This window comes from Mus caroli, chromosome 17 (assembly GCF_900094665.2).
Source record: "Mus caroli chromosome 17, CAROLI_EIJ_v1.1, whole genome shotgun sequence".
NCBI lineage: Eukaryota > Metazoa > Chordata > Mammalia > Rodentia > Muridae > Mus > Mus caroli.
This window is the reverse complement of record NC_034586.1, coordinates 28,557,329-28,570,538: the sequence shown is the minus strand read 5'-3', so window position 1 is coordinate 28,570,538 and position 13,210 is coordinate 28,557,329. Positions and strand designations below refer to the sequence as shown.

General features: G+C 44.0%; 2 protein-coding genes across 4 annotated transcripts in view; both read right to left on the bottom strand.

Moving 5' to 3' along the window:
- Positions 1 to 13,210, bottom strand: part of LOC110312474 (cytochrome P450 4F5) — a 185,987-nt gene that overhangs the window by 19,101 nt on the left and 153,676 nt on the right. The window lies entirely within an intron of this gene.
- The window catches only part of LOC110312471 (cytochrome P450 4F4), a 15,648-nt gene continuing 4,308 nt past the window's right edge, over positions 1,871 to 13,210 (bottom strand). For 2 of the 3 annotated variants that reach the window (XM_021186084.2, XM_029471052.1), the window contains 10 exons: positions 12,516 to 12,569; positions 12,299 to 12,426; positions 9,683 to 9,804; positions 7,268 to 7,538; positions 5,327 to 5,393; positions 4,990 to 5,119; positions 3,321 to 3,454; positions 3,168 to 3,232; positions 2,945 to 3,027; positions 1,871 to 2,558 (listed from right to left, as the gene is read on the bottom strand). In XM_021186084.2, the coding sequence (XP_021041743.1) occupies positions 2,387 to 2,558; positions 2,945 to 3,027; positions 3,168 to 3,232; positions 3,321 to 3,454; positions 4,990 to 5,119; positions 5,327 to 5,393; positions 7,268 to 7,538; positions 9,683 to 9,804; positions 12,299 to 12,426; positions 12,516 to 12,569 (1,226 nt within the window). In that variant the 3' untranslated portion in view covers positions 1,871 to 2,386. Of the gene's footprint in view, positions 2,559 to 2,944; positions 3,028 to 3,167; positions 3,233 to 3,320; positions 3,455 to 4,989; positions 5,120 to 5,326; positions 5,394 to 7,267; positions 7,539 to 7,842; positions 7,937 to 9,682; positions 9,805 to 12,298; positions 12,427 to 12,515; positions 12,570 to 13,210 lie in introns of all 3 variants that reach the window. The other variant, XM_021186085.2, reaches the window with a different exon arrangement.

Below are 13,210 nucleotides of genomic sequence, written 5' to 3'. Positions count from 1 at the left end.
CCTGGATCTTGGCATGGAGAGCTTGAGTCATAGTGGCTATGAATTCCAGAAGATTAAGACAGGGAGATCTCTGAGTTCAAGGTCATCTGGGATTAAAGGCGTGGTGGTGCGCACCTTTAATCTGGGCCACACCTTCTGCTGGAGACCTACATAAGGACATTGGAAGAAGGAAGATTCACTCTCCACCTGCTTGCCTTGTGGGACTGAGCAACTGCTAGATCCTTAGACTTCCATTCACAGCTGCTATTGACCACTGTTGGGAGTTGGACTGCAGACTGTAAGTCATCAACAAATTCCCTTACTATGTAGAGACTACCTGTAAGTTCTGTGACTCTAGAGAATCCTGACTAATACAGAAGTCTAGAACTGCAGTTGGGGTCCTCAGTCTTTTTTTAGTGGTCCTGGACATCCAGTATTAAGGTAGTATTAAGGTGTGTGTTCAATAATCTATTTTTTTCTTAACTGAAATCAGTATTAGTCTGGTTTGACCCCAACAAACACTTCACAAATGTCAGGAAACCCCTGAAAGTTGCAAGATTCCCAATGTTATATAAGTAGTAAGGAATGCTAGATAGAGAAAAAAAAAAAACAACTTTATACAGAACACCAAAGATGCTGCTCTCACAAGCAGTCAGAAGCAGGGTAGGTATTTCTGTGAAATAGCTGCCTTTGTGTCCTCTATGCTTCTGTAAGTGGCCCTGTCTCTATCTCTTGTAAGTAGGGTCAACAATCTCACTAGTTTTCTATGCCAGGCTTGGGCAGATCCTTTGGTCTGTCCTTGTTTCTCTACCAGGGAGAGTAGATGATTGTTCAGTTCTCAGAAAATCACCCATCACTCCCGACTCCCATGTCCTCAGTGACGCATAGCAGTGAAGGCTAGCCCAGTACAGTGCCCCACAGGCTTTAGCTCCAGCTTTGTGGAATGCTGGGACAGAGGTCCCTTTAAGAGTAAAAGTTTAGACTCACTGGGGGAACAAACCACTCTTATGAGCAGGCCTCAAGCCCAGCAGTAGATAGCCGACACCAAAGGAACTCAGTAGAATCTTTGGATATTCTTTGTCTCATAATTTTTCCAACATAAAAGGACCTCTACAGCATCTTTGAAGGTTCTTTGTCTCATAATGTTAAGTCAGAGCATTGTTTTTCTTTCCTTACAAGTAATTTGTACATACATTATGGCTTCCAGTTTCATGTTTTTCATGGCATTACAGCAAGTGTGTGTGGTGTTTGTGTGTGTCTGTGTTTCTTGTGCTATTTCTTTCGCTCTTTATCTTTCTTTTTTAAATTTTATTTTAATTAGGTATTTTCTTCATTTACATTTCCAATGCTATCTCAAAAGTCCCCCATACCCTCCCCCCCCCACTCCGCTACCCACCCACTCCCACTTCTTGGCCCTGGCGTTCCCCTGTACTGAGGCATATAAAGTTTGCAAGACCAATGGGCCTCTCTTTCCACAGATGGCCAACTAGGCCATCTTCTGATACATATGCATCTAGAGACACCTGCTCCGGGGGAGGGGGGAAGGGTTAGTTCATATTGTTGTTCCACCTATAGGGTTGCAGACCCCTTTAGCTCCTTGGGTACTTTCTCTAGCTCCTCCATTAAGGGCCCTGTGATTTATCCAATAGCTGACTGGACTCTTTTTCTTATTTGGTTGTTTTGTCCTATTCTGATTTGTTTGATTTTATTTAATTGTATTGTGTTTAATTGTATTGTATTATATACCTCTTTGTTTTATAATGAGAGATAAAGGGCTTGAGTTTGGATGGGGGGAGGAAAGGTGGGAAGGAATAGGGTAAGGAAAACTGCAATCAGAATACATTGTATTAAAAAAAAATCTACAAAAGATAAAAGAAAAAAACCAAAGGAATGAAAGAAAAAAAAATAAAATGAAGCATTAACAATTGGGGGAATTTGAGACCACCCAGGGCAGTGTAGTGAGACCCCCTATTCAAAAACAAAACAAAACAAACAAAATAAAACCCAGCAACAAATGGCAGGCTTGTTAGGTTTAATAAACCTAAAACTTTAGTTTTCACAGAAACACTGAAGAATCCTAGAATTGGAGTTTTGAGATTAGAATGGAGGTCAAGGCGATGGAAGTTTACCTCAACTTATAAGGTTCTCTGAGCTCGAGCCTGGCCTCCATCCTGCCTAGACACTTCCCTTTATCTCTCTATTGCCCAATAGAGTAAGACCAACTAGGACAATGTGGAGGCCAATGAAGTCAGGGATCTGGGCCAAAGGACATCAACCCCAGCTCCCGCCCACAACTGCTGGTTCCCTGTTGTCCTCCAGCGCCCCCTACTGGTATTCTGCGAGCCTCTGGCACAGGTGACATCCGCAGAGGTAAGCGGGTGGGTGGGACCCGTCCAGGTACAGGGAGTCACTGTGTGCTCAGCGGCTCCACCCGCAGCCACAGCCCGCCCTCTGCGCGCAGGATCAACTCGGGCTTCCGGAGCGGCTCCTTGTCATCTGGCAGCACACGGAAGCGCAGCAGCGTCAGCGCCAGCGCCACCTTCATCTCGTTCATAGCGAAAGTCTGTCCTATGCAGTTCCTGCGGGTTGACAGAGTGGGGACTCTGACTGTGATAGGAATCCCATTCGGGACCCACCTAGCACTTCTGTGATTTCAGTCTGGCCTAGGTACCTTCCCCATTGGCCCGCCAGCAGGAGGGCACCCAGGGGGAACTAACTTATTTGGGAACCCTCGCCTGCGTCACATTCTGGATCCAGTGAACCTCGGTCAGACCTCAGAGCTCAACTCACATGAGCATATGAGCTCAGGGTTGTGGTTCTTGGACTTCCCCAAGCCTTGCTCTGTACCTCTTTACTTAACATGTCAAGATGCAGGAACGAGATCTTGATCCTTATTGTCCCAAGTTTCCACCCTTTCCATCTTGCCTAAACGTTTGCCCCACCATCTCAAGCCTCCTGGCATTACCTGGGCCCAGCGGAGAAGGGAATAAAAGCCAGAGGTGACCTGTCCTTGATATTCTCTGGGTCAAAGCGGAAGGGGTCATAAACCTGAAAGAGAAAGTGGCATCAGCCAGAGACAAAATCCCGTAGGTGCTAAGGACGGTAAGTTCTGATTTTCCCAGCCCCAAACTGCTCCTTCCTCTAGGATCATTGCGATGAAAAAGGATGGGAGAAGGGAGCTAGGGTACCTCAGGGTCAGGCCACACAGTTGGGTTGTGATGGGTAGCGAAAATATTGATGATGCAGATGACACCTGTATGAAGTAGGGCCAGGAGGGTGAGCCTGCTGCTGAATAAACCTTGCTGTGTGCCCAGGACTTTCCTTCCCTGTCCCCTGGGCACCTTTAGGTATGACCCGGCCATCTGGGAGCACAATGTCTTGGGTACAACGACGGGAAATGACCGTGACTGGGGGATGCAGCCGCAGACTCTCCTTGATGCACATGGTCAGGAAGGGTAGCTGGGCCAAGTCGTCCCTAAGGAACACAGCACACAATTGTCCGGGAGCAAAACAGATCACCAGTCCCTGTGTTGGCCACATAATCTTTCTTCACAGTGCTAAACATTCTCAAGGAAAGAAGTAGGAAAGTGCTGGAGAGAATTTAGCCAGGTATCTTTAGAAGCCTTTTCTGAAGCAAACACATCCAAATGTCCATCATAAAAAGCAACTCAAAAACTCCTTCCCTCCCTCCCATCCTTCTATCTTCTGTCTCTTCCCTCCACACTGTCTTATTTTTCTCTTTTTCCCACTCTACTCCTTCACATACAAACTCTCTGTCCTCTCTTTTCTCCTATGATCCTCCTCGTTCCCTTCGTTCTCCTATTTCTTTTTCTTCTGCTCTTCTTCCTCCCTATCATCTATCACTTCCCCTTCTTTCTCCTACATTCTCCTCCTTTTCTCCAATGCCTTTTCTTCACTTTTTCTCCTCTTTCTTATCCCCCTCTTCCTTTTAACACCCTTCTGCTTCACTATGCAATACATTTGTCCAAACTAAAACATTCCATTCCAGAGGGAGCTCCAAAAGATTCAGGGTGTGCATAAAACTTGTAAGGATCAAGGTGTGAACAACTCACAAGTCTTAGGAAATTCCTGAAACCTATGAGATCCACAAGACCCATCCTCAAGGTTAAATAAAAGGTAATCTCTACTGGACAGAGAGATTCTCTAGGAGCTCTAAGAACGTGGCTTTTTTTTTTTTTGAGTCCTTATCAATATTAGGGTGAGATTTTCAGTGATGTGGCTATAAATAACCCCTCATCATTACTCCCTTATCTATATTAGGGTGAGATTTTTAGTGATACAGCTATAATCAGCCCTTTACCATTACTCATGTGAATAACCCTAATAAACTCATTGTTTTGCCAATGAGTTTGATGGAATCATTCCTTCAGTCTGTAATCCATGAGGGCAAGTAGGTATTGGCTCACATTTCTCCAAGAAAAGTCACAAAACACCTCTCTTCTTATCTCTATCATTTTCTGCCACCTCCTCTTCCCTGTACCTTAGTCCCAACCACATGTCTCCCGATACTCATTCAGGGTCCTAAGTTGAAACATATCCTGTGCTCCAGCCTTGCTTTTCTTACTTTAATCCTCACACCTGCCAGTGTGTTCTGGTACGTGTCCTGATGCAGGACTGTTCTTCCATCAAGCTTGGAGCTCCTGACAACAGTTCTTTCAGCTGCATCCTTAGCACAGGATAGACTGCTCATAAAATTGTTATGAGAATCCATATATATATTATATATGTAATTATATATTAATTATGTATATTATATATAAAATAATTATATATATATATATATATATATAATCTGCAAAGTGACATCATTTGCCCTCCACATTATTTTATTGTCAGTCTGTCCCAATGCATAAAATTTCCTCTTGTTAATGAGGCAGATACTATTCCCATCAAGTAGTAATGGAAGAATCATAAAAAAAGAGACCCCTTCTCTACCTGAGGAGCAGAGCCAAGAGAGGGTCCTAGTAAGACACCAAGACCTATGCTCACCACTCAATTTCTGTAGACTTTCGATCCCTCAGCAGTTCCTGCACCTCCTGCCGGCAGCGCTCCTGGTATTCCGGGTGCCTCGCCAGATTGTACAGGATCCAGGAGAGCCCACTGGCTGTGGTGTCATGGCCTGTGGGGCAGATAGGTGGGCTTAGGTCTCAAAGCTACTTCAGCACCACAAAGTGGGTAGCAGCCAGGCGGGGAGAAGCCCAGGAAAGATGGGGAAAGGGGACAATGAATGATAGGGGGATAACAGTTGAATGGATAAGGTTCATTCAATATGTGCCCAGAATGAAGGTTTCCTGTTTACTCTGTAGTCCCATACTGGGAGCCTCACCCTCAAACATGAAGGTGTCAGCCTCTGCTCTAATGTCCTCATCTGACAGCTCCTTTCCATCTTCATCCTGGAGACAAGAGACTAGATCACACCAGTTCTGGGGCTATGTCTAACTTGAGGCAACTCTTAGATCTCAAGTCCACTGCACCTCTGCATCTCTCTTGATCATCATTAGAGGTCTCTGCCTCCAGATATCGTTCTTAACTGTCCTGCCTCCTGTTTGTTTGCTCATTTGTTTTTACTTGTTGAAGGAATCAGTGACCTCTGAATATTTTCCAGTTTCTGTATGATGAGAGATTTCTAGGAAAAAGAGGAGCAAGTAGCATTGCATATAGGATGATTTCATGGTGATATTCCTTTGCATTTGGAGCTTAAACATTACTCATTACAAGGATGTCCTCTTTAGGAAGGAGTGGGACACTTTCTGACAGTTGTTCCATAACTGTGTGGTGAGAATGGTGTCTACCTGCTCTCTTGTCAGCAAGGGAAATGTTGCTCACTTGGGGACAGAAAGGGTTAGACTGGCAGGAGAACTACTGACAATATGACAATGTGCGATGTCACCTTACATATGACCAGCAACTAAAGTTCTCCTTCTCTTTCTTTTTCACTTTTAACTATTTTCATTTATTTCCTCCCGTGACTGTTTTATCCTGCACCCCAATTCCTATTGTGTTCTCTTGTTCGATTCATGGGTGCTACATACAGAGAATATATCTTATGTCCTTTGGAGTCTATTAGGCTTTCATACCTATAGAATTCACCTGTGATAGGAGAAAACTTGCTTACATTCCAGAATAAAGCTCTCTCAACACACAATAGTATATGTGCATGAATATGCCATAATGAAATGCATTAGTTCGCACACTCAAAAATTAATTTAAAAATTTCCTCTTCAGCTCTCTTGTCTCTTATTCTCTTCCTCTCCCAACATTACTTCCTCCCTACACCCCCATCTTGTCTCCTTATTTCCACATCCCTCTCCTCTTGTGTCTCCTGCTTTCTAACTCTTCCTCATTTTGATCTATTCGTACTCCCTGAAACAAAGAAGACACAGATGTGTCAGCTCTGCTGTGAAACCTGTGAAATTCACAATGTATTGATCTTTAAGACCTGCTGACACACAGATAAAGTTCTCACATCACCTGAGGAAGGAGGAGCTGGGAACGGGAAGCCATCTTACAACCCTAGTCCGGCTGCTATTATTGTTGGGGATAATGGATGGGCTGCCCTCATCTTGCAGCTACATAGTTCTAGGCACACATACAGATACAGATATGATTTCTCAACAGCACATTAAGTTAGAAATAGAGTAAAATCTGAGGTCCTTCAGTTTCAGAACTAGCAGAGACGTGCTGAGCGGATTCTAGTGTTATCTCTATAATTTTTCTTTTTGGCCTGTCCTTCCTTTCCTCAAATGACTTCCATGGCCCTGAGGTATCCTTTACATCAAGTCATAAATCTGAACTATCTTTTGATCCTATATTTTTTGTCATTAAAGTCGAGCTTGTGGCACAACCATGTGGTCCTCAACTTGGGAAGTTGGGACAGCAGGATCCATTAACTGACAACACATCGAGACTAATCTCAAAATGCTAACTTTATCTGGCACACATCTGTAATTCCAGCATGTTCAAGGTGAGAGCAGGAAGAGCATGAGATTGAAGTCAGTTAGGGTTCTCTAGTGAGATTCTATCTTTTTTTTTTTTAATTCCCTTGCAAACACAAAAGGAGCTATTTAATGAATTGATTAAATTTTTTTGAGATGGAATTTCACTGTGTAGCCTTGACTAACCTGGAGCTTAATATGTAGACCAGGCTGGCCTCAAACTCACAATGATCTTCCTACTGCTCCCTGTAGAATACTGGGATTAAAGGTGTCCATTATCACACTCAACAAATTAAGTTTAAGCAGCACCATTTCACCTCCTGAGAACCCACCTTGCTCAGCAGCAGCACATCAATGAAATCCAGAGTTTTGGACTTAGCCTTGGCCTTGAGGACATCATCCTCATGCTTACTGGGGAGAGTACATCGTCGATCCTGGATGACAGCATCTGTGAAGCTGTGCACCAGGTGGCAGGCCTTATGGAAGCGCCGCCCACTACAGGTGAGCTGATAGAGTGAGTCTATGTGTAGAAGCAGCTGCTGGTACCGTTTGGCCACTAAGGCGCTGAGCTCCAAGATGGCAGAAATATACTCACTGGGATTCCTGCATGAGTACAGCATGAAGGGAAGCAAGAATTCAACACAACTGAAGCTCAGTATTTCCCAACAGGATACTCAGTAGTCAGAAACAGATGGCCACACAATCTATGAGAGGCATTAGTGGTGACATTTGACCGTGAAGTCTCGCTCACCTCCCCATCCTCACGAACACCCATGAACAGTAGTGCCTTCCTTTCCTCCCTTCGTCCCCAGATCTAGCTCTCACCCACCTGCTTTCCAGCACCCCACTCAGCTAGGAACTCTTTTTCTATCCAGTATATGGTCCCTGCATTTAGTGACAGTCGTACCTTTTATCTACAAGACAATCAGTATCTACAGAGCTGATATGATCATGTCTGTTTCCTGTGGTTTGGAGCTGGCTCCCAAAGTCCATCTTTAGCTCTGTTAGAAAGTGTCAAAACCATTAACAGGTAGGGCTTAATCGAGGGTGGCTAGGCCATTATAAGCATGCCTTAGAGAGAATATTAGAACCCTGACCCTCCCCTGACTCTCTTTACTTCCTAACTGACATGAGGAAAACATTTTCCTTAATACATGTCCCCACCAAAATAATAGAGTCAAAGAACCATCAACAAAAGACTCCAAAACTGTGACAACCCCCCCCCTTTTTAACTCAATACACTCAGAAACTTTGTGACAGCAACAGAAATGACTATAAACATAAACACCCTTGGTAGAAATTACAGCAGAACATTCCCACCTTTGGCTGGCTTTCAATGTCCTGATACTATGTGTCCTGACACTATGTTGCTGTATACTGATTGTCAACTGAACAAGATCTAGAATCATCTTGTAGACAAATTTCTGAGCACACCTGGATTCTCAAGACTGGCTTAATTAAGGTGAGAATACTCACCTTAATAAGAGCAACACTATTCCATGGCTGGGTGTTTCAGACACACAAAAAGGAGAAAGCTAGTTGAGCATAACCATTCATTGCTCTCTGCTTCCTTGCTGTGTATGCAATGTGACCACCAGTCTCACATTCCTACCATAGTGACTCCCTTAACTTGATGGACTTCCCCTCAACTTTAACCCAAAGCAAATTCTTCCCTCTTTTAAGTTGATTCTCGTTGTATCAACAAGAAACACAGGTAGTACATGAAATTGGTACCAGAAGTGGGGTCATTGCTGTAATAATTCTTACCATGTGGTTCTTAGGCCTTTGAAACCTGTTTGTAGTAGAAACATAGAATTTAAAATGCTAATCCAGAAACACCGTTAAATTCTGTAAGGGAAGCTTTGAAAGGAAATTATGATTGGAAGTTGGAAGACCAGAATATCAAAGAGAAATGCAGATAGTGGAGAGCTGGATCATATGGCGTTTTGGGGGGAAGGCACCAATCAAGAGCTAGACTAGAATTCATTCTTGCTATTTTTATGCAAATTAATTTGGCAGCATTCTACCTAGGTCCTGAGAACACGTGTGAGGCTGAATTAAAAGGTGATAGATCACCAAGTGATGGTGGTGCATGCCCTTAATATTAGCACTCAGGAGGCAGAGACAGGTGGATCTCTGAGTTCTAGGTCAGCCTGGTCCACAGAGTAAGTTCCAGGATAACCAGGGCTATACAGAGAAACCTTGTTTCAAAACAAACCAACAAAACAAAAAGCAAAATGAAAGAAAAGGTAATAGACCTTGAGTGAAGGAAATTTCAAGATAGCATAAATATTCAGGCTATGGGATAATTCCTACTCTCTGCACACTGTTTTATTTAAAATGAGAAGTGCATTTCAGAGTATGCAAAAAGGAGAAAGCTAGATGGACCTACGCACTTTCATTACTCTTTGCTTCCTGACTGCAGACACAATGCTGCCTTTCCTTTCATGCCCATGAGGGGGTTTTCCTCAAACTGTGAGTTAAAATAAACCCTCCCTTAAATTGCTTTTATCAATTATTTTGTTGCAGCATTGAGAAAAGTATCTAATTCAGTGTCAGCCTGCCAATCCCATTTCCAAAGTGTCTCCTCTATACCAGATGAGTGTGATCTACTCACCTGCATTCCTGGTCCTTGCTCTGAATCTCCTCCTCCGAGAACTCCCCCTTTTTCTTACTAGCTACCCATCCCTACTATACTACCTCCCAAATCCATAGTCCAGGTTCTCAGACCTAAGGGAGCCACTCACTCCTGGCAGTTGCTATCAAAACTGAAGACACATTTCTGCAGGCTGTCCAAGGTCATGAGGCTGATGTTCGCAAACACATCCAGACGGGCGCTGCCACCTGAGGCCAGGCGCTGCCACTTGGCCTTTACAGAGAAAGAAGGGGTATCATAACTTCTTGAGATATTTCCCAGCCACAACTACAAGAACTGATACCCAAAATCAGCCTCCCATATTTCCAGGGTTGACCAGGGTTGACACTTGACCCCAGAGTTTACCAGTCATGAGTGGGAGTGAAACTGTTGTGTCGGACAGAAGACCCAAAAATGGAGACCAGAAGCCCTGTGTGGTTAAGCCTCAGCTCTGACTGCCATGCTCTGTGCACCATCAGTCAGCTCATTTATTGTCCTCTGTCTCACTTGATATGTCTTCAGCATCAAGGTGATCTGACCGCATCTGATAAACCATGAGGGAGCCTGTGTGCCACTATTTCTGGATCACTTACTCTCTGGCAAGCTCCTTTATGCTTCCAAACCTCAGGTTAATTCTTTTTTGGGGGGAGGGAGGTTTCGAGACAGGGTTTCTCTGTATAGCCCTGGCTGTCCTGGAACTCACTTTGTAGACCAGGCTGGCCTCTAACTCAGAAATCCTCCTGCCTCTGCCTCCCAAGTGCTGGGATTAAAGGCGTGCACCACTACTGCCCGACTCCTCAGGTTCATTCTTTTTTTTTTTTTCTTTTTTAATTTTTAATATTTTTTATTACATATTTTCCTCAATTACATTTCCAATGCTATCCCAAAAGTCCCCCATACCGCCCCCTTCAGGTTCATTCTTAATGAGGAAAAAATAACTTGTATCTCCCAGGTTGGTTAAAATTAAATTTGCAGCATAATTTATGGAATTGGGTCATGACCATCAGTTCCCCAACATGTTAAGAATTCAGTAAATGGCATTATTCCTTATCTTGGGTGCCATAAGTTGGACTTAAAGCTATCTCTATGACAGGTATGGCAGTTATCCATTGTTTTCTAAGCACCCTTTCTAAGTGTTTCAAGAAAAAAATCATCCCAGTGTTCTTCACCTGGACACAGATATTTCAGAAAGCCTTGAGAGATGCAGTGATGGTCTTCTATGGGCAAATATAAGGCTTATTTCAGCTTGTTACAAAAGCAGAGTCCCTAAAACTAAGTTACAGAATATAGGGCATATGTTGCCATCCTCTGAAGGACATTTTTAATACCCCATGGAATTTATATGCTTTCGAGAAAGGACAGAAGCCAAGAGTGCACCAGGAGTACCTGACTACCTTCCATATCTGAATAAGGAATCTTGTATGGTCTGGCAGAATCCACAAGCGTTGGGGTTGGTTTGGTGCTGCTATGGATTCAAATGTTAAATTCTGTATCCTAAGATCTGGTTTCCCCAAGACAGTCGAATTCTCAGGTACACCAGCTTTTGTTGTACAAACCTTGCTCCCTGAATAAATTGATCAATAAAAGGCAGGACTTGAGAATAAGTGAGGGGTCTCTGGAGAGACCAGGGGAGGAAAAAGGAAGAGCCAAAGGGAGGAAGGAGCCTCCATGATAGGAGAGGGACTGTGAGCATTTGGCCAGGAGAAATAGCAAATAACAAGGGACATGTGGCTGAGATGTAAGTTAGAATAGCTCAACACCTGCCCAGTCTAGCTTGCAATGCTGAGCCTACTCTACTGCCCTTTGCTTTGGTGTTAGACTGATGACTTTCACTAATATACTCTGAAAAAAGGAAGAGGCTATAACTTCAACGAATCCTAAGCTTCAGGTGACTTCCAGGTTCTTTCCTATGGAACTCTGTGCCATAGGAACAAGTCCAGGATGCTGAAACTATGATAAATTAGCTTGAAGTTGGTAAAATCCCAAGCATCAAGGAATTATGCTGATATCGAGCAAGCTGACTGATCATATGTCGCCCACGAGTGACCCAAACTCTGTCTAGAAGGGCCAACCCCCTGACCCATACCCCTGTTAGCAACATCAGACCTCATTGTTTCAAAATCAGTGTGTGTAGAAGTGCCTTGCGCATTGTTGAAAGTTTCTAGGTAGTCATCAAGTTTGCATTTAGTTTTCTGGGCAACATCCTGAGAAATTAGAACCTAACTCTTTGTAAGCACTCACCGTGCATGAGCACTCAATGGCTCTTTGCTATTATCTTGGATACAAAATGGAGAGAAAAAAAATGAAATAAAACAATTGCCCCAGTGGTGGTTTGAATATTCTTGGCCCATGGAGTGTCACTATTAGGAGGCATGGCCTTGTTAGACGAAGTATGTCACTGTGGGGATGGGCTTTGAGACCCTCATCCTAGCTGCCTATAAGACGGCCGCTCCTAACTGCAGTCGGATCACAATGCATGCAGAATTTTCAGCTCCTTCAGCACTTGCCTGCCTGGACAGTGACATGCTTGCTGCCATGATGTTAATAAACTGACCCTCTGAAACTGTAAGCCAGCCCCAATTAAATATTGTCCCTTATAAAAGTTGCCTTGGCCATGGTGTCTCTTCATAGCAATGGAACTAACACACCCATTTAGAGAACAGATCAGACCTATCTAAAGTTTCTTTGCCTCAGATGCCAGCTGAGAACCTGGGTTTCAGAGACTCACATGCATTATGTTGGTGCTGTCATTGAAAATCTTCACATAGGGTTTTAGGATGTTGAAATGGAAAGCAGGTGTCAACATGCGACGGTGCCTGCTCCACTTGTCACCATCACTCAGCAAGAGTCCATCCCCTGGTAGGGCATTATGACAGTGAGCATGGTATCATGTTCCCATTCACCCCCTGGGGGATTTTCCTGAGCCCTTCGTTTGTAGTACTCACCCAGCCAAGGTTTCAGGAAACTGTAGAAGATTACTTCCTTTAGGGCAACTGAAGCTGACATGAACAAGGATGGTCAGGGTCCATGAAGAGGCTAGGAAATTAACTTACAGAGAGTGTGGGGGCAGGGCTCAGCGAGGTGCATGCATGTCTGCCCCAAATTCAGCATGACAGTGTTAGAGAAAGGAACATAGGATGCAGAGGAAGAGGAGAAGAGGAGGAGGAGGAGGAAGAGGATGATGAGGAAACAGGATACAGATAGAAGCAACTCACCTCACTATCCCTTCACTTGGCTACAACATAGTCTACCATGTCTGCCCTTCAAGTGTAGCGTGACATTCTACAGGCCTAGCATACCTGACCATCCCAGCATGCTCTGACATCTCCTGATATAGATATGTGTTATGGATATATAGGGGTAACATGGGCTAACATGGCTGAAAACACATATAACCTACACTAAATGACACCATCTGCTTTAAAATGGAAATAGATGATCTGATATATCTCAATGTGCCCCGTAGGTAGGCCCCAGATGCCATTTAAAAATAGTTACAATAAGCTCACAGATACAGCATTGATGTGGTCCAATTAGATATCAGACCTCCCTCAAATAAGAAATCTCAGCCGACAAGCCTCTTCCGGTCAGAAAAGCACCAGGGCAGCTGGGGCGCAGGGTCGGCTGACACTCGCCAGCT